Raw genomic sequence first — 21154 nt, 5'->3', positions numbered from 1 at the left:
TAATACAGGAAATAAAAATTTTACATTAAATATACCAATCCAATGGAAAACTAAGAATTAATTTAACGGATTTAAGAGTCAGAAAGGTCATAGCTCAAGCTTTCCAATCAGCTTTCTTCCTCTGTAACCTTAACTTCCTTATGCCTCAGTTTTCTCATCTATGAGAGAAAGCAGGCCGGGTACAGGAGCTCACACCTGTAATTCCAGCACCTTGGGAGACCAGGGCAGGAGGACTGCTTGAGCCCAGGAGTTTGAGACCAGCCTGGGCAACACAGTGAAACCCTATCTCTATTAAAATTATTTTTTACTGCCACCATGTGTCAACTAAAAAAAAGAAGAAAAAAATTATTTTTAAAAAGATAATTTTTAATAAGACAAAGCAAAATAAAACAAAATCTGAGCATATAATCCCCCTTCTATATCCCAGAAGTCACTGCATTGGCTCTATGCCTATTAAAAAATAATACATTAAAAAGATTTTTGGGCCGAGCATGGTGGCTCACGCCTGTAATCCCAGCACTTTGGGAGGCCGAGGCAGGCAGATCACCTGAGGTCAGCAGTTGAGGCCAGCCTGGCCAATATGGTGAAACCCTGTGTCTACTAAAAATACAAAAATTAGCTGGGCATGGTGGTGTGCGCCTGTAATCCCAGCTACTCGGGAGGCTGAGGCGGGAGAATCTCTTGAACCCGGGAGGCGGAGGTTCCAGTGAGCTGAGATTGCGCTACTACACTCCAGCCTGGGAGACAGAGGGAGACTCTGTCTCAAAAAAAAAAAAAAAAACAAAAACAAAACTTTTTTTGAAGTATCCCAGAAGTCATGTCCATGAAGTAACTAACATACCTCCATTTTTCCTAAACAAGTCCAGAGGGGCTACAATCTCACACTATTTGATCCTGAAACACAAGGGATAGAATATGCAAATTAAGACTATTTTGTTGTTTCTTTGCTACTAGACAGCATAGAGCAGGGAAATTTTCTCATTGCCTGGATGGCGGCAATAGCACAGAAGGCTGTTGATCAAGTGGCTGCTTGCAGCACAGCTAATCATCCTAGGTTAGGCCAAGTAGATCACTGAACCTTTTCTCAGACCAATCCCAGATGCTCCTCTTGCTCTCTCCAGTGCTTGCCCAGCCTACCAACGTCTCAACGGGCCACCATTCCATCCCGCCTTTGGCAAACCCAGGCTGACATATTAACCAAACGGCCAGAAGGGGTCACTGTTGAACTAGTCTGGGAAGAAAGTTAGCGTTAGCCATTCTTTTACCAAGTGGCTATTGGCCAGGATAACCACACCCCTGATTTAATGTATATTATAGTACATATAATCATATTTATATAAATTATATCCTTTTAATATAATGTTTAATGTTTCTATTATACAATGTAATATAATACATATTTGATATCATTTATATATTATGCATATATTTTATATATATATATATTTTTATAGATATATATTTTTTGAGATGGAGTCTCACTCTGTCGCCCAGGCTAGAGTGCAGTGGCGTGACCTCGGCTCACTGCAACCTCCGCCTCCCAGGTTCAAGTGATTCTCCTGTCTCAGCCTCCTCAATAGCTGGGATTACAGGCATGTGCCACCACGCCCAGTTAATTTTTTGCATTTTTAGTAGAGAGGGGGTTTCACTGTGTTAGCCAGGATGGTCTCGATCTCCTGACCTTGTGATCCACCCACCTCAGCCTCCCAAAGTGCTGGGATTACAGGTGTGAGCCACCGCACCCGGCATATATATATGTGTGTGTGTGTGTGTATATATATGTATATGTATATGTATATGTATGTATGTTTTTTTTTTTTTTTTAAGATAGTGTCTCTGTCACCCAGGCTGAAGTGTGGTGGTGCAATCATGGCTTGTTGTAGTCTAGACCTCCTGGGCTCAAAAGATCCTCTCACCTCAGACTCCTGAGTAGCTGGGACTATAGATGCACACTACCACACTTGGCTAATTTTTAAATTTTTTGTAGAGATGGGATCTCATTGTATTGCCCAGGCTGGTCTTAAGGATAGGTCTTGAGGATAGGTCTTCCTATCCTCAAGCAATCCTTCTGCCTTGGCCTCCCAAAGTGCTGGGATTATTGTCTTGAGCCACCACACTCAACCTCTGTATACTATTAACAGCAACTCCCTTTCATGCTCAAAACTGTCCTGATTTGGATGATAAATTATATGGTTTATATGGATCATGAATTATACTATACGCTGCACCACTGGTGACTAAGTAACCATATGTCCTCCTATAGGCAGAAGAAACCTGGGTTCCAATTAATTATCTCTTTGGATGTATTTATTCTCCCAAATACCTACCACCGAAACATTCTGTTCCTAACAGATTTCCATTGCCCTTCACACTCTCCCTTTTCCTTCCTTTCTCTGAGTTAAACATATTGCTGATTTTTTTCATCTTCCAAAAGATTCCCAGAGCTGACCTTCTTGTCTCTCAAATCATATTTGTTTTTCTCTAAGTGGAGAATCTTCTCCTAGATTATACAACCTCCCTCGTAAAAACCTGGGGAGCAGGAGGGAGGTGTGGAGACTTCCCTAGAGCATGTGCATTCTTTATTGCTTTATTCCTTGTCCTGCACTGGCATAAATGCAGTTAGCTGCTTGGTGATTTAACATACAACAGTCAGACAAAATGAGATCTAAGAGAAAACCCAGAGTTCAAATTAAGCTGGCAAATTTATAGGCTAATTTGTGGCAGTTTGTTCCACCAAAAATACAATTATTTTGCTGAAGGCCTTCTATTCTAATGCTTACAAGGAGTAGCACCATTCCAGGGTGAGGTTTTAGCTGCAATTCTATCCCACTAATTATCTGTTTTACTGTAGGGGAGCCTTCACTTCTTAGTTACTATGGACTATAACTGCTTTATGTACATAACGAAGAAACTATAAAGTTGATAATCTTGAAAACGACTTATTTGTAAAATTCTATAATTCTAAAATTAAAAAGTTATACTAGTCAGGACTTGTTAATTATAAGCTTTAAAACTTGGAAACAGGCCCGGCACGGTGGCTCACTCCTGTAGTCCCAGCGACTCGGGAGGCTGAGACTCAAGAACTGCTTGAACCCCGAAGGGAAAGGCTGCAGTGAGCTGAGATCACGCCGCCGCACTACAACCTGGTTGACAGAGCAAGACTCTGTCTCAACAACAAAACAAAACAAAAGACCAACTTGGAAACAGTACACATATTTTCAAATTTTATGTACCACAAATGATATACGGACAAATTAGCAACAAACTGGGTAATGCAACCCATCGGATCAAATCTAAATGAATAGCTGATTGTAAATGTGTATCATTAGAGAGTACGTAAGAAGTTCTTGCTTTCAACAGCCTCTACTATCTCATCTGAATGGGAACCCTGAACTATCTTCTGGCGTTTTGAAGTGAGACCTGGCTACCATTACACTCTGATTCATAGTCTCTGGTTTTCCTTGTCATTTTACCCTGCCTCCAGGAGCCTACCTATTACCCAAATAAAGGAAGCCAAACTCAAAAATCTTATCATGGAATCAGAGGGTTGTGATCAATATGAACTATATCTAAACATTTTTTCAAAAAGAAAGGATTCTCTGGAATTAGCCTCCTTTTTGTTGAGGACCCAAAAACCACAATACGTATACCCAAGATAAGGCCAAGGGGTAAGTGCTAAAATTCCCAGTATTGGCCGGCCGCGGTGGCTCACGCCTGTAATCCCAGCACTTTGGGAGGCTGAGATGGGTGGATCACAAGGTCAAGAGTTCCAGACCAGCCTGGCCAATATGGTGAAACCCCATCTCTACTAAAAATACAAAAATTAGCTGGGTGGGGTGGCGGGCACTTGTAATCCCAGCTACTCGGGAGGCTGAGGCAGAAGAATCGCTTGAACCTGGGAGGCAGAGGTTGCAGTGAGCCAAGATTGCGCCACTGCACACCAGCCTGGGCAACAGAGTGAGACTCTGCCTCAAAAGAAAAAAAATCCCGGTATGACACTGTACATCACTTCTATTTGTTTTTTTGTTTGTTTTGAGACAGGGTCTCACTCTGTCACCCAGGCTGGAGTGCAGTGGGTTCACGTAATTCTCGTGCCTCAGCCTCCCGAGTAGCTGGGACTACAGGGGCCTGCCACCACACCTGGCTAACTTTTGTATTTTGAGTAGAGACAGGGTTTCACCATGTTGGCCAGGCTGGTCTCAAACTCCTGTCCTCAAGGGATGATCCGCCCGCCTCGGTCTCCCAAAGTGCTGGGATTACAAGTGTGAACCACCACTCCTGGCCCACTTCTATTTGTATTTCACTGTTCTTTAGTTACAACAGAAAGCAAACATACCAATACAATTAAGAAGTAACCACAAATATACTAAATGCACAGATTTGTGGCTATAACTCCCTCTTATTCCCTGGTGTCTGCCTGAGTCTTAGTTCAGCCCTATATTTACAGGGTAGAAAGAACACTTAGTATAGTAATCAGAAGAAGTGAAAAAGGATTGGGAAAAAAAGGAGAATGGGGGAATTTACAGAGAAGAAAGAATATTTGCTGTAAGACTTTGTATTCATAACAAATGCTCTTGGAAGTTTATTTTTACAGTGATCTCTAAAACCAATTGCCCCACATAAGAAAAGCATCTTGAATATATGTTAGTAATTTATGTGGTCAAAAACTGCTAATTAATGATGTAAATTAAGCATACAAATAAAGAGCAAGGGCTCTGAAAATAATAAAGTATTTTTTAGAACCTGGAAAATCATAATATCAGTAAAAATAAAATTAAGTGATGAGCATCTCCCAACCTGGGATATTTTTGTTCTCTATCAATCGGCAGCATCATAGCCAGCTGACAGAGCGTAGAGAGGTGGTGGGGAATTCTGAAGGCTATGAAGAATGTGACAGCCTGACATATGATTTGGACTTTATAGAAAGGAGATAAGATCATAACTCAGCTCAGGCTAATCTAATATCGCATTGTTTCTGCTCTACTATACCTCATACCTACAGCAACAGCCCAGAAAACAGGTGTATGATAATAAGAAAATGAACAACAGCCCAGGAAACAGGTGTATAATAATAAGAAAATGAACCACAGCCCAGGAAACAGGTGTATGATAATAAGAAAATGAACCACAGCCCAGGAAACAGGTGTATGATAATAAGGAGAAAACGAAAGTTTATGGAGTGGAGTTACCCTCTAAATGGAACATCAAGGCAGGTGGGAAGAACCCCTCCACCGCTGGTCTTTACAAGCAATCGGAGGGAAATACGTAGAGAGCAGGTGTGTATTTGATAAACACAATGGAATGCTAAAAACAATAGTAAAACAACAAATTAGGTAGGTATTTACTTACAAGGAGTTCCTCTGCTGGCTTCCTCCATAGTTACCCTGACATAGGGCTTACTAAAGTCAACTTCAATTTCATCAGAAAAAGGAGCTGGTTTCCGTAAGCCCTTAAGAGAAGGAAAGTGAAGGAAAAGAAAGTTCAACTCAATGGCATACACTGTAATACTAAAAAAAAAAAAGGCAGCTTTAAAGACAAATCAGTTATTCAATATGATGTGATTAAAATTCTTCCTAAAACATTGTAACATAAGAAAGAAGGAAAAAATGGTATTCCAAACTGATAAATGAAAGCTGCAACCTTTTACAAAATGGGTAAATTATGGCATGAAAAATAAATGTCTTGCTGGTGACTTCAGGTTCAGACTGAGCAATCTAGCTGGGAATCCAAGCACAGTCCCAACTAACTGGGTCCAGAATGATGGCTCCTCTGCAGCAAGGCAAAACAGCCACCCCTATATCATGTGACAAATTGCCAAGGTTCCTAAGTGCATTTTCTTCGTTTTCTTTTTTTTTTTTTTTTGAGACAGTCTCGCTCTGTTGCCCAGGCTGGAGTGCAGGAGCATGATCTCGGCTCACTGCAACCTCTGCCTCCCGGGTTCAAGTGATTCTCCTGCCTCAGCCTCCCGAGTAGCTGAGATTACAGGTACCCGCCACCACGCCCAGCTAATTTTTGTATTTTTAGTAGAGACAAGGTTTCGCCATATTGGCCAGGCTGGTCTTGAACTCCTGAGCTCAAGTGATCCGCCCACCTTGGCCCTCCCACAGTACTGGGATTACAGGCGTGAGCCACTGTGCCTGACCCATAAGTGCATTTTCATACCACTTCCACTAGGAGACTGGGAAGGCAAACAGCTCCTGGGTGCTTTATTAAGTATAACTATCACTGTGTAGTGTTTGACACTGTAAATATGTTCTAATGCTCATAACAGCCCTGTAAGGCAAGAAGTACTATAATTGGTATCCTCAACTTAAGGATGAGAGAAACGAGGCAGGGCACAGTGGCTCACGACTGTACTTCCAGCACTTTGGGAGGCTGAGATGGCCAAATCACCTGAGGTCAGGAGTTCGAGACCAGCCTAGCCAACATGGTGAAACTCTGTCTCTACTGAAAATACAAAAATTACGGTGGCGCATCTATAATTCCAGCTACTTGGGAGGCTGGGGCAAGACCATCACTTGAACCCAGGAGGCAGAGGTTGCAGTGAGCTGAGATAGCACCACTACACTTCAACCTGGGCCACAGAGCAAGACTCAGTCTCAAAAAAAAAAGATGAGAGAAAGGAGGTTCAGAGAAGTTATGTAAATTGTATGTAGTTACTCAGAGGCCAAGCTGAAATTATTATGCAGGCATGTTGATCTGTCTATTATAGATGGCTTCATTTAAGAAATTTTGTTATTCCCGCCTGTAATCCCAGCATTTTGGGAGGCCGAGGTGGGTGGATCACGAGGTCAGGAGATCGAGACCATCCTGGTTAACACGGTGAAACCACGTCTCTACTAAAGATAGAAAAAATTAGCCGGGTGTGCTGGTGGGCACCTGTAATCCCATCTACTCGGGAGGCTGAGGCAGGAGAATCGCTTGAACACGGGAGGCAGAGGTTGCAGTGAGCCAAGATCACGCCATTGCACTCCAGCCTAGGCGACAGGGCAAGACTCCACCTCAAAAAAAAAAAGTTTTTGTTATTCCTAAATATTTTATTCTATTTGATGCTGTTGTGAATGGAATTGTTTTCTTAATTTTATTTTTGGATCGTTCTTTGATATTATGTAACAGTGCAATTGATTTGTATTTGTGTTTGTGTAATTGAAATTTTCTGTATATTGATCTTATGTTCTATGATTTTGCTAAAGCTAATTCTCAGTTCTAGTATCAGCTGTTGTTTCATAGATTCCTTAGCATTTTCTACATATAATAATATCATGTCGTCTGTGAATAAAGATAGTGTTGCTTATTCTTTTCCAATCTGGATTTTTCTTCTTTTTTTTTTTTTTGAGAGGGTCCAGCTCTGTTGCCCAGGCTGGAGTGCATTGGCGCTATTTCGGCTCAATGCAACCTCCACCTCCCCGACTCAAGTGATCCTCCCACCTCAGCCTCTCAAGTAGCTGGGACTACAGGCATGCACTACCCAACATCCAGCTGATTTTTTATTCTTGTAGAGACAAGGTCTCACTATGTGCCTGGGCTGGTTTCAAACTCCTGGCCTCAAGCAGTCATTCCACCTTGGCCTCCCAAAGTGCGGAGGTTATATAGGCGTGGGCCACCGCACCCGGCTAATTTTTTGTATTTTTAAAAAATTCAGTCTCCATAGAGACTGTCAAAAATCGCCAATGCTGACGACATTGCAAGTTGTCACAGAGGGGTACTGGGAAAAGTTTTCAAAGAGTAATAACTGCGCCTCAGATAAACGCCAGTGGTCACTGTGCAAAGCTCTTTTATTACTGCCGCTGTGCAAAGCTCTTTTTTTAAAATTATTATTTTTTTAGAGATGGGGTTTTGCCATGTTGCCCAGGCTGGTCTCAAACTCCTGGACTCAAGTGATCCACCCAGCTCAACTTCCCAAAGTGCTGGGATTACAGGTGTGAACCACTGCACCTGGCCTGGCCTTTTTTTTTTTTGAGAGGGAGTTTCACTCTTATTGCCCAGGCTGGAGTGCAGTGGTGCGATCTCAGCTCACCGCAACCTCTGCCTCCCAGGTTCAAGCAATTCTCCTGCCTCAGCCTCCCAAGTAGCTGGGATTACAGGCACCTGCCACCACACCCGGCTAATTTTAACTTTATATTTTTAGTAGAGAAGGGGTTTCTCCACATTGGTCAGGCTGGTCTCGAACTCCCGACCTCAGGTGATCCGCCCACCTCGGCCTCCCAAAGTGCTGGGATTACAGGCATGAGCCACCGTGCCAGGCCTCTGGCCTGGGATTTTTGACTATAGTTTGTTTCTTGTAATGTTTTTGTCTGGCTTTGATATCTGGCCTCACAAAACAGGTTGTGAAGTATTCTCTTTACCTTATTTTGGTGTAAGATTCATATTATTTATTCCTTAAATGTTTTTGTGGGTTTTGTAAAGACAGGTTCTCACTCTGCCTCTGAGGCTGGAGTGCGGTGGCACGATCATAGCTCTCTGCAGCCCCCGATTCTGGGGCCCACGCAGTTCTCTCACCTCAGCTTCTCTAACAGCTGGGACTACAGGCGGGCACCACCATGCCCAGCTAACTCTTTAACTTTGGGCCTGGACTTGTCTTTGTGAGATTTTTAATGACTAATTCCTTTTTTTTCTTTTTTAACTTGATACAGGTCTATTAAGATTTTCTACTTTGTCTTGGTTAGTTTTTGTAATTTGTCTCTTTCTAGGAAATTGTCTATTAAATTGTCAAAATTTTTGGCATGAAATTGTTCCCTTATAATCCTTCTAATTTCTGTATGGCTATAGTGATGCTCAGTTCTAAAAAGATCATATCGTGATTGGGCTGAATCCAGAGACTGTGAAGATCAGATAAGTGTAGATTTTAAAATTGTTTTAACATTAAAACACGTTTTTGTTTGTTTGTTTGGTTTGGTTTGGTTTGTTTTGGCTGGGTCAGTAGCTCATGCCTGTAATCCCAGCACTTTGGGAGGCCCAGGCTAGTGGATTGCTTGAGCCCAGCTGTTCAAGACCAGCCTGGGCAACATGACAAAACCCTGTCTCTACAAAAAATACAAACATTAGCTGGGCATGGTGGCATATGCCTGTAGTCCCAGTTACTTGGGAAGCTGAGGTGGCAGGATAGCTTGAGTCAGGGAGGCAGGGGTCACAGTGAGCTGAGATTGCCCCACCACATTCCAGCCTGGGCAACAGAGCAAGACCCTGTCTCAAAAAAAAAAAAAAAATCACTCATATAAGCTTAGTTAAGATATACTTAATGATATAGATGGAAACATTCTTTTTTTTTTTTTTTTTTTTGAGGTAAAGTGTTGCTCTGTCGCCCAGGCTGGAGTGCAGTGGTGCGAGCTCGGCTCACGGCAACCTCCACCTCTCGGTTTCAAGTGATTCTCGTGCCTCAGCCTCCCAACTAGCTGGGATTACAGGCATGCACCACCACACCTGGCTAATTTTTGTATATTTAGTAGAGACAGGGTTTCACCATGTCGGCCAGGCTGGTCTTGAACTCCTGGCCTCAAGTGATCCGCCCACTTCGGCCTCCTAAAGTGCTGGGATTACAGGCTTGAGCCACCATGCCCAGCCAAGACATTTATTTTTAGATATGTGTGTGTGTTGTTATTCTTTGGAATACTTTTAAAAAGAGAACCAAGGACCTAGATACTAATCAAAACCACAAGGAGATACTATTTCATATCAACCAGGATGGCTATGAGCAAAAAGACAGGCAATAACAGTCTCGGTAAGGATGTGAAGAAGTTAGAACCATCATACATTGCTACTGTGAATATAAAATAATGTGCAGCTTTGGAAAACGGTTCTTCAAAATGTTAAACAGAATTACAATATGACCCAGAAATTATACTACTAGGTATATACCCAAGATAATTGAAAACATATATTAAGAAAAAAAAAACTATATAGGGCACAGTAACTGACGCCTGTAATCCCAGCACTTTGGAAGGCCGAGGCGGGTAGACCACCTTAGATCGGGAGTTCGAGACCAGCCTGGCCAGCATGGTGAAATCCCGTCTCTGCTAAAAATACAAAACTTAGCCAGGTGGGGTGGTGCATGCCTGCAATCCTAGCTACTTGGGAGGTTGAGGCAGGAGAATTGCTTGAACCCAGGAGGTGGAGGTTGCAGTGAGCTGAGATTGTGCCACTGTGCTCATCTGGGAGACAGAGAAAGACTCTGCCTCAAACAAAAACAAAATCAAAAACAGAAACAAACAAAAAACTTATACATAAAAAATGTTCACACACTTGCATTACTCGTAATAGCCAAAAAGTAGAAACAACCCAAATGTCCATCAATGAATGGATAAACAAATGGTATGTCCATACAATGGAATCGTTTTATTTACCTATAAAAAGGAATAAAGTACTGATACATGCTACCACCTGGATGGATCTTGAAAACATTATGCCAAACAAAGGAAGTCGGACACAAAAGGCCACATATTGTATGATTTCATTTACGTTAGATGTTCAGACTAGGCAAAGCTGTAGAGACAGAAAGCAGATTAGTGGTTGCCAGGAGGTAGCTGGAGAGGAAATAGGGAATGGCTGCTAATGAATACAGGGGGTTTCTTTTTGTGGTGATGAAATGTTCTGGAATTAAATAGTTGTGATGGTTATACAACAGTATGACTAGACTATAAACTACTGACTTATATAATTTAAAATGGTTAAAATAATGAATTTTATGTTATGTGAATTTTACCCAAATTTTAAAAGATATATTGGCCACGTGTGGTGGCTCACACCTGTAATCCCAGCACTTTGGGAGGCTGAGGTAGGTAGATCATGGGGTCAGGAGTTCGAGACCAGCCTGACCAACATGGCGAAACCCTGCCTCTACTAAAAATACAAAAATTAGCTGGGCGCCATGGTGGGCGCCTGTGGTCCCAGTTACTCCAGAGGCTGAAGCAGGAGAATTCCTTGATCCCGGGAGGTGGAGGCTGCAGTGAGCCGAGATCACGCCACTGCACTCCAGCCTGGGCGACAGAGCAAAACTCCATCTCAAAAAAAAAAAAAAAGGTATTTTACGTATCTTGTATTTTACGTATCTTATCTTTCACAACTGTTTCTTCAGTCTTTCTCATATTCTGTGTCTATTCCCAGGTAGAACACAAATACAGCTGTCCTTCCTGGCTGGGGTTTGTGCTGAACCCGTTTCTCCTAAGTATAGGGAGTGAAACTAACACTGTGCGGCTATAATAAACCAGCAAAATCTTTTTTTCTAGAGTTGTTTCCAGCTAGAAAAGGTAGTATTTTTTAAAACACTGTTATTCTCAAAGAACAGTGTCTCTAGAAGCTGAGGTTTATAAAAGTAGGACTAAATATGTCTATGTTCTCCTAAAATACATCTCGTTCATTTTAACCTCAAGGGAACCCCACAGTACTGCTTTCAAGCCTTAAGACTATCTGGTAGTGAGGTATAAATGAAAGAGCATGAGGTTAGAACTTGAAAAATTTAGATTAAATCCCAACTCTATCATTTAATAGCTGTGAAATCACAGCAAGTTTCTAAAGCTTTTGTTTCATCTTCCACAAAATAGAAAACAATACCTGCCCTACAAGTTTACTATGAGGATTAAACAAAGTAGCATCTGCAAAGTAATTAGCACAATGTATCACAAAAGCAGGCACTCAACAAATTTGTCACTAGCTCATTTCCTCTTGTATCCTATAGAACACAGATTTCAGCATGCTAACAAGATTAACCTCTATTAATCTAAGAGGTTACCTTCTAAAATGCTATATAAACTTTCCAAATGTATGCAGCTAAAAGTTATAATGGCAATCAACAGTCCCCAAATTATGAATTGTCTCTGAATGCAATATTGCTTCCATAACAACTTTTTCCAGACTATATTCACACACATTATTTCACTATTCCTCAAAATTTCAGTGAAAACGAGAGATTCCAGCATCCACACTAACAGGAAAATGGACATAATTCAAATAATATGAGACTAGAATTTGATATTGTTGTCCCATTACACTTTTTACTTTCTAAGGATTCTTTTTTTTTTGCTTTTTTTTTTTTTTGAGACAGAGTCTCACTGTCACCCAGGCTGAAGTGCAGTGGCACAATCTTGGCTCACTGCAACCTCTGCCTCCCTAGTTCAAGCCATTCTCCTGCCTCAGCCTCCTGAGTAGCTGGGATTACAGGCATGCGCCACCACACCCCACTAATTTTTTTTGTATTTTTAGTAGAGACGGGATTTCACCATGTTGGCTACGCTGGTCTCAAACTCCTGACCTCGTGATCTGCCCTCCCTGGCCTCCCAAAGTGCTAAGATTACAGGCATGAGCCACTTGCGCCCAGCCTGATATATATTAAGATAAGCTAAATGTCTTATGTTTTATAAATACTTTTGTGATCCTTTTGATTGAACCTTTAGAAACATCTGTATCAATAAATGATTTATACTTATAGACAAAATAGCCATAAAGTTTTTCCTTCTTAACTCTTGTCTCTTTTCTATCCATTTCATCCCGACCCGCCAACCCAGGTATCTAATACTTGGTGATCCTTCCTATTCCTTTCTTTATTTGCAAGAAAAGTGCTTTTCTAAAGCTAAAGAGCTCAGCTAGGTGTGGTGGTCCACGCCTGTCACCTCAGCACAGGGAGGCAGAGACAGGCGGACAGCTTGAGCCCAGGAGTTTAAGACCTGCCTAGGCAACACAGCAGGTCTCCAACCCTTCTTTTTTTTTTTTTTTTTTTGAGACGAAGTCTTACTCTGTTGCCCAGGCTGGAGTGCTGTGGCACAATCTCAGCTCACTACAAACTCCACCTCCCAGGTTCAAGCTATTCTCCTGCCTCAGCCTCCTGAGTGGCTGGGATTACAGGCACCCACCACTGCGCCCAGCTAATTTTTGTATTTTTAGTAGGGACAAGGTTTTGTCATGTTGGCCAGGCTGATCTCGAACTCCTGACCTCAGGTAATCCACGCAACTCGGCCTCCCGAAGTGTTGGGATTACAGGCGTGAGCCACCGTTCCTGGCCTGCGAGTTCCCATTAAAAAAAAAGAAAAAAAGTTAGTGAGCTCTAGGCTATAGAATTCTACTCTATGCTCACATCTCATAAAAGGAAGGTCTTGTTTATCTTTACACCTCTACCACCTACTGCCATACCAGCACATTGTAAATATGCAATAAAGGCTGGGAGCAGTGGCTCACGCCTGTAATCCCAGCACTTTGGGAAGTCGAGGCGGGCAGATCACGAGGTCAGGAGATTGAGACCATCCTGGCTAACATGGTAAAACCCTGTGTCTACTAAAAAATACAAAAAATTAGCCGGGCATGGTGGTGGACGCCTGTACTACCAGCTACTCGGGAGGCTGAGGCAGGAGGAGAATGGCGTGAACCCAGGAGACGGAGCTTGCAGTGAGCCGAGATCACACTGCTGCACTCCAGCCTGGGTGACAGAGCCAAGACTCCGTCTCAAAAAATAAATAAATAAAAATGCAATAAAATCTTGCTTACTCAACCCAAATGTCAACTGGAGAATGAATAACTAAAAAGTAGCATGTGATATATGATGGAACGTTATTTGCCAATAAAAAAAAATTGAAGTACTGGCCAGACTTGGTGGCTCACACCTGTAATCTCAACACTTTGGGAGGCTGAGGTGGGCGGATCACCTGAGGTCAGAAGTTTGAAACCAGCCTGAGCAACATGGTAAAACCTCATCTCTACTAAAAATACAAAAATTAGCCAGGAGTGGTGGCGCCTGCATAGTCCCAGTTACTCGGGAGGCTAAGGCAGGAGAATCATTTGAACCTGGGAAGCTGTGATCATGCCACTGCACTCCAGCCTGGGCAACAAAACGAGACTCTGTCTCAAAAAAATTAAGTACTTATAGATGTTGCAATATGAATGAATCTTCAAAACATGTTCAGCGGAAGAAGCCAGCCCCAAAAGACCACATACTGTATGATGTCATTTGTATGTAACGCCCAGAACAGGCAAATCCACAGAATCAAAAGGCAGATTAGTGGTCTCCAGAGGCTGGAGAGACTGGGGGGAAACGGGGAGTGACTGCTCCTGAGTAGACACCTTCTCTCTGGGGTGATAAAAATATCCCAGGCCAGGCCTGGTGCCTCACGCCTGCAATCCCACACTTTGGCAGGCTGAGGCAGGAGAATCACTTGATCCAGGAGACTGAGAGCAGCCTGGGTAATGCTGTGAGACCCCACGCCTACAAAAGCAAATTTAAAAATTAGCCGGGCATGGTGACGTGCACCTATATTCCCAGCTACTTGGGTGGCTGAGGTGAGAGGACTGTTTGAGCCCAGAAAGTTGAGGCTCCAGTGAACTATGATCACATCACTGCCCTCCAGCCTGGGTAACAGACCAAGGCCCTGTCTCAAAAAAATAAAGGAAAAAATTCTAAAACTGGTCATGGTGATGGCTGCATAACTCTGTGACTAAACTAAAAACCACTGAATTGTATACTGTAAATGATATGTCAGTTATAACTCAATAAAGCCGTTAAAAAAAAGAAAACAGTCTTGTTTTTGTTATAGCGTTCAAAGGAGATTCACAGCTAGAAAGTACAGGCGCACAGTGAGATGACAGGCACGTTTACTAGCAGACACCCCTCCTCACCAACGTTGGTCCAGGCTGTTGGGTGGCTCCTTGACCATTCGCCTGTGCTAAATAGCCTGTGTGTTTCAGGGAGGAAAGTGGAACAGGTAGCAAGTCACTGAACTGATTTCACATGAATAGATGAAGCAAAGGAATTTAAAGCATTGACTCCCCAGAAGAATTAAAAAAAAAAAAAAAAAAAAAGACTCCCCAGACTTTAAAGGCCAAGAAATTTAGGTTTTCTCAGAGCTCATTCCACTGAAAAGACTGACTTCCTTTGCTCTATTCCTAGCTACAGTGATTGGCTGATTAGCTGACAGTATCACCTATTTGGTTATAACTTGTTCCTGATCCAAGTGATGCTGCTGAATTGGCACCACCATTTCTTCAATCTGAATTCTCTAAGAAATATTCAGAAACTAACAATGCCCTGTTTTGTTGATTGCTGAGTCATTTTCTGAGCTTATTTACTATAGTATGCAGAATAACGCCCCCTACAGATGGCCACGCCCATTCCCTGGAGCCTGTGACTGTTTTACCACACATGGCAAAAGAGACTCTGCAGGCCAGGCATAGTGGCTCACGCCTGGCAATCCTAGCACTGTGGGAGGCCGAGGTAGGAAGACTGCTTGAGCTCAGGAGTCCAAGACCAGCCTGGGTAACATAGCAAGACCCTTACTCTAAAAATAAAAATAAAAATAGTAAGCCAGGCATGGTGGTGGGCACCTGCAATCCCAGCCACTTGGGAGGCTGAGGCAGGGAAATCACTTGAACCCAAGAGGCAGAGGTTGCAGTGAACTGAGATCGCGCCATTGCACTCCAGCCTGGGCGACAGAGCGAGACTCTGTCTCAAAAATACAAATAAAAATAAAAATAGTAAAGAAGCTTTGCAGATATGATTAAATAAAGGATTTGAAGGACAGGAAGATTATTCCAGTTTATCTGGGTACACCTAATGTAATCACAAGAGTCCCTGTAAGTGAAAAGGGAGTAGGACATTCAGAATCTGCAGGAGATATGGCAGAAGCAATGGTCAGAGTGATGTAAGCACTGGCTGGTGCCAAGCGCTAAGCAATATGGGGACCCTCTAGAAGCTGGAAAAGGCAAGAAGACGGACTTTCCCCTGGACCCTCCAGCTCTGCCAACACCCTGATTTCAGTCCTCTGAGACCCATTTCAGATTTCTGATATCCAGAAATGTAAGATAATTTATTTGTATATTTGTATTATGGTAATTTGTTACAAATGCAACAGGAAACAAATATATATACTTGCTCTTATGATCAATATCAGGCCTGCAGGCACTTGTTTATTTGTGGGGTATTATTTGCTTTTATTGCTCAAGACAGAGCATTCACTTGGAATAACTATTAATTGTTTCAGAATAGATTTTTCCCTTTGGGCTGGGAAGCTCTAGAACTAAGCAGTGGAAAATGAGTTTGATCAATGGCTAATGGTCAATATAGGTAAAGAAACATACAATTCTGTCACTGGGATTTTGAAACACAGATTTCATACTAATATTAACAACAGTAGCTTCAATTGTGTATAAGTGTTCTCTGACATGTTTTTATTATGGAAAGTTTTAGAAGGGTAGCAAGCTGAGACACGGTAGGCAGTGTGGAATGGGGTCTTTCATTTAAGGTTTGGCAATAATTAGGAAATAGATACATTTCCAGAGATAAAGGAGCATAAGGTAGGCATAAATGGAAAAAGGTTCTCATTCAAGATATAACTAGTAATAGAATGGAGGAATGATATAGGGAGAAAAAACAGTAGAAAAAACGCACTAGACACGAGATGATGTGAAGATCAAAACACTGCCTAGAGCCCCAATTTTTCTATTTTATTAGTTTTATTTATTTATTTATTTATTTACTTATTTTTTATTTTTATTTTTATTTTTGAGACAGGGTCTGTCTCCGTTGCCCAGGCTGAAATGCAATGGCACGATCTTGGCTCACTGCATCCTCCGCCTCCCGAGTTCAAGCAATTCTCCTGCCTCAGCCTCCCAAGTAGCTGGGATTACAGGCATGTGCCATCACGCCCGGCTAATTCTGTATTTTTAGTAGAGACAGGGTTTCACCTTGTTGGTCAGGCTGGTCTTGAACTCCTGACCTCGGGTGATCCGCCCACCTCAGCCTCCCAAAGTGCAGGGATTACAGGTATGAGTCACCGCACCTGGCCATATTTCAATAGTTTTAGCCTAATACACACGCAACTTCCACATTTTCCTAACATTTCTTTTTCTAAATCCAGTGTAAAGCTCCTACAACTGAGCTGTGAGTCATAATCTAGTAAAAAGGCAGAAGATTTCCAGTGACTGTGAAATACACTTACTATTCCTTCTTTTCATTGTTTCAGAAGACGTGTAACACTGATATCATCAACGCTGTATCGGTTTCTACCCTCCCCCTGCCGGGTTCATCTCCACTTACCACTGCACAGCGCTGCACTTTGAAGGGAACCCCATCTTCCTCTGTTGCCCCGTTGGGTCCAGGCGCCTCTTTCCTCCTCTTCCTTGCATTGACCTTGGCTGAACACTGTGCATCCATCTTCTTTTAACTGGTCATAGAAAGTGAAAACAAAAATTTTCTCATTGGGGTGGGAAAAGAGTTTGTCACCAGTATTTCCGAAATGTTGACAAGGATACACTCAGCAAAATATCAGTTCTATAGCATGTACTTCACTAAGATGAGCCAATGGCATCTGGCAAAAACAACGAAGCTTCACAAAACACAGGCTCTAGTAGGAATACTGAAATGCCTCTCTGTGGAACAATGGCCACAATGAATTGCCTGAAGTTGGAAGTCATTCCCCCTCACAGTGCAGCCTACATACTAACTGCTAATTTTAAATCCTGATTGCATGCAAAAGATTGGAATAATTTGTCTGAGAAAGAGTTACATAGACTCTCCCACGACCCTCCATATCATCGATACGACAGGTATAAGGCAATGTGAAGGCATGACTGGTGCAGGTAGAGAAAAGAGCCTTTTGTAAAGGGATGGCTCTCACCAAGTCCTGGATTAACAAAACATGGATTTCTTAACTCTCATTTTTTTTTTTAAGACAGGGTCTCACTCTGTTGTCCAGGCTGGGGTGCAGTGGTATGATCTTGGTTCACTGCAGCTTCAACCTTGTTAGCTCAAGTGACCCTCTTGCCTCAGCCTCCCAAGCAGCCAGGACTCAGGCACGTGCCACCACACACAGCTGTTTGTTTTTTTTTTAAGAGACAGGCCTCGCTATGTTGCCCAGGCTGGTCTCGAAATCCTGGCCTCAAGGGATCCTCCTGTCTCAAACTCACAAAGACTTGGGATTACAGGCATGAACCACAGCACGAGTTGATGTCTTAACTCTAAATGCTCTACAGATTTCAGTGACCACTTCACCAGGGTTAGTTCTATGAAAGCTGTAGAGTAGCATAACGGTTTTTATTTCCTTTTTCATTACTTTTATTTTTTTAAGGGACGGGGTCTTGCTAGGTTGTCCAGGCTGGAGTGCAGTGGCTGCTCACAGTCACAATCAGAGCACACTGTAGCCGCAAACTCCTGAGCTCAAGCAATCCTTCCACCTGAGCCTCCAGAATAGCTAGGGCCAGCATAACGTCTTTTTAAAATGTCCTTCTCCTTCTTTTTCTCAAAAAAAAAAAAAAAAAAAAGAGTCTCACTCTGTCACCCTGGCTAAGTACAATGGCACGATCTCGGCTCACTACAACCTCCGCCTCCCAGTTTCAAGCAATTCTCCTGCCTCCTGAGTAGCTGGGATTATAGGCGCCCACCCCCACGCCCAGCTAATTTTTTGTATTTTTAGTAGAGATGGGGTTTCACTATGTTGGCCATGATGGTCTTGAACACCTGACCTTGTGATCCACCTGCCTCGGCCTCTGAAAGCGTTGGGATTACAGGCATGAGCCACTGCACCCAGCCAATTTTTGTATTTTTAGTAGAGACAAGGTTTTGTCATGTTGGCCAGGCTGGTCTTGAACTCCTGACCTTAGGTGATCCACCCACCTCGACCTCCCAAAGTGCCGGAATTATGGGTGTAAACCACTGCACCCGGCCCTTCCCCTTCTTTTCTCAGTACTCATTTCCCTTTCCTCTTTCAGGGTCTTAACACCTCAATAGTTTCCAGGTATTAAAACTCCCTCAGGGATTCTCCTTCCCCCAAAGGTAAACTTATTTATTATTGGCTCATTTAGCAGACAGTTCCTAGCAACTAGCTATTACAGCAAAGTTCTGAATATTCTATATTTCATGTTTATGTCACAGAATACTTGGGGTGTCGCTTCACCAGCCAGAAACCTCTGTGGCCAGTGGCGCCTTTGCCTGAGTTTTGCTCAGGCCTGCTGGGCCCATTCCATCCACTCAGCCTGGCAGGCTACGCTCAGCTCGTGTCACCAGCACAGATTCCACGCACGCCAAGGGCAAGCCAGGCACGGAGCGGCAAGCGGTGCACAGGCGACTGAGCACAGGCTCCGGCCACTGCACACAGCCAGGCACACCAGCTGCCAGGGGGTGGGCAGCTCCAGGCGCCAGCTCCCTGAGAGGCTGCAGCTGAACCAGGCATACCACAAGCAGCTTCCAATGCAGGCACTGGGGAACATGGTGGTGCCCAGAAGCTTGGAGATGCCAGGAACCACAGAGCTCCAAAGAGGGGGTCACAGCCCAGGCTCAGGGAGTTCCTAGGTCTGGGCTTCCCAAAGGGCTGCAGCTCTTCTCTTCTCTCTCTCCTCTCTTGTCTCTTTCTCTTGCTCACAACGTGGCAAGTGGTGGGTGGGGGGAGCTGGGGACATGTTTCAGCTCTGTTTGTTACAGCTCTTTCAGTCCTGCCATTTGGTGGATCCCGAGTTCTAGTCCCATGTCCAGGAAGAATGAGGTACATGGACAACTGGAGGATAAGCAAGGTGAAGAGGTGCTTTGTTGAGCAACACAGTAGTTCTCAGGAGACCCCAAGTGGGTAGCTCCTTTCCACAGCAGGTCGTCCCAGCATCTGTGCGGTCCTCAGTGGAGAGGGGACCAAAAGTGGATAGCTCCTATCTGAAGGCAGGTCATCCTTTTGTCTCCGCAGCCCTCAGTGGAGAGGAGAGCTGGAGTGGGAAGCTCCTATCAGCAGTCAGCCATCCTGTCAAGTCTGGCTGAGTCCAGGGTTTTCATGGGCTTCAGAGGGGAGGAAGTACATGCTGATTGGCCCATTGGGAAGCCATGGGCAGCCTGGAAAAAGCACCATAAGTTCTCACTCCAGTCCACAGAACTGGCTGCTTGGGCCCCAGGCTTCAGGCCATCCCTGGCTTGAAGGTGGGGATTCACCAGGGACCCGCCCATTTCCGCCTAGGAGCCTCTCTGCCTCCTGCTGCTGTCAAGGCACCCTGGCTATTCGTGCCAAGGGGCGCCTGCAGGCCTGCATGAAGCTGCCCTCAGCTCCGCCTTGGCCTCCCCTCCTGTGCTCCTGGACACCCAAAATGTGGAGGGGGCCAAGGCAGCAGGGGGCTGGCGTGTCAGCGCTGCCCCTAGCACATGCACACCCAGCCAGGTCATGACGGTGCCCAGGCTTGGCCTCAACTTTGCTCCAAAATCAGAGCGGGCACCAAAGTCAGAGCGGGCACCAGGATCAGAGCGGGCACCAGAATCAGAGCGGGCACCAGGATCAGAGCGGGCACCAGGAGCAAGGAGAGGCCAGGCAGTGGGAGCAGGCACTTCAAGCTTGCAGGGGCAGGGGAGGTTCCTGGGCCCCCAAAAGCACAGGGATGCCCAGGTATGTAGCCACGGCTGCTCCTGCCCTGCCAACCTGGAAGCGGGCAGGGCTTCCACCTATTCCTGGCTCCCACTGGCTCCATGGAGTGTGCAGTGCAGACCATGCCTCCCTGACTGCAGCTGGCATCATGGCAGTAGCCCATCCAGACAGGCCACCGCTGCCATCATTTAGACGTTGGCTTTTTAGCTCCCTGCAGGGAAAGTTGCATTTTTCTTGAGTAATAAAATTTGAACAAATGAATTACTTTCTTGATACTGATGAAATTTTAGGAATCAGCCAGAAATTGGGGGTAGGGGAACCTCTATGATCAACTGTCATCTCTGCACAAGATACGGTTCAGAGAAGAATCTTCAGAACAGGTGGAAAACAAATGCCAGAGAGAATGAGGACAGTCTACTCTGCCCTACTGCCTCTCATAAGCCTGACTGAGATGTTCATCTAAACAACTGCAATTGTGCCTTACTTTCTTTCCTCCGGCTAAATTCCAAGTGGCAATATGACAAGATCTACAAGAAACCTGGCCTGATTCTTAGAGACTGAAGGTGACACCCCATGAGTCATGGCTAAGTGTTAGGCCAACATCAAAAAATGTCAGAGTCCAAAGTGAAAGATGAGCACCACCTAGAAATGTCCTTTCCTCACAAATGCAAATTACAATGGAGGAAGGGTACTATACACTGGACTCTAAGTTCTTCCAGTGACGATGGTCAGAGCTTGCCTTCGCTATTGTTATTAACGATTCTTTCATAATATTCAGAGGTCAGTACTCTCAACTCCGTGGTCTGAGTGAACTACTCAAAATGCCTAATCCATCCAATTAATGACAG

General features: G+C 43.9%; 1 protein-coding gene across 7 annotated transcripts in view; it reads right to left on the bottom strand.

The window, feature by feature from the left end:
* Positions 1 to 21154, bottom strand: part of PCYT1A (phosphate cytidylyltransferase 1, choline, alpha) — a 49760-nt gene that overhangs the window by 15915 nt on the left and 12691 nt on the right. For all 7 annotated transcript variants that reach the window (XM_009202046.4, XM_017956144.3, XM_017956142.3 and 4 more), the window contains 2 exons: positions 17012 to 17138; positions 5350 to 5449 (listed from right to left, as the gene is read on the bottom strand). In XM_009202046.4, coding sequence (XP_009200310.1) covers positions 5350 to 5449; positions 17012 to 17128 — 217 coding nt within the window. In that variant the 5' untranslated portion in view covers positions 17129 to 17138. The remainder of the gene's footprint in view (positions 1 to 5349; positions 5450 to 17011; positions 17139 to 21154) is intronic.

This window comes from Papio anubis, chromosome 2 (genome assembly GCF_008728515.1).
Source record: "Papio anubis isolate 15944 chromosome 2, Panubis1.0, whole genome shotgun sequence".
Classification (NCBI taxonomy): Eukaryota; Metazoa; Chordata; class Mammalia; order Primates; family Cercopithecidae; genus Papio; species Papio anubis.
Note: the sequence above shows the minus strand (reverse complement) of the source record. Positions and strands in the feature narration are given on the sequence as shown.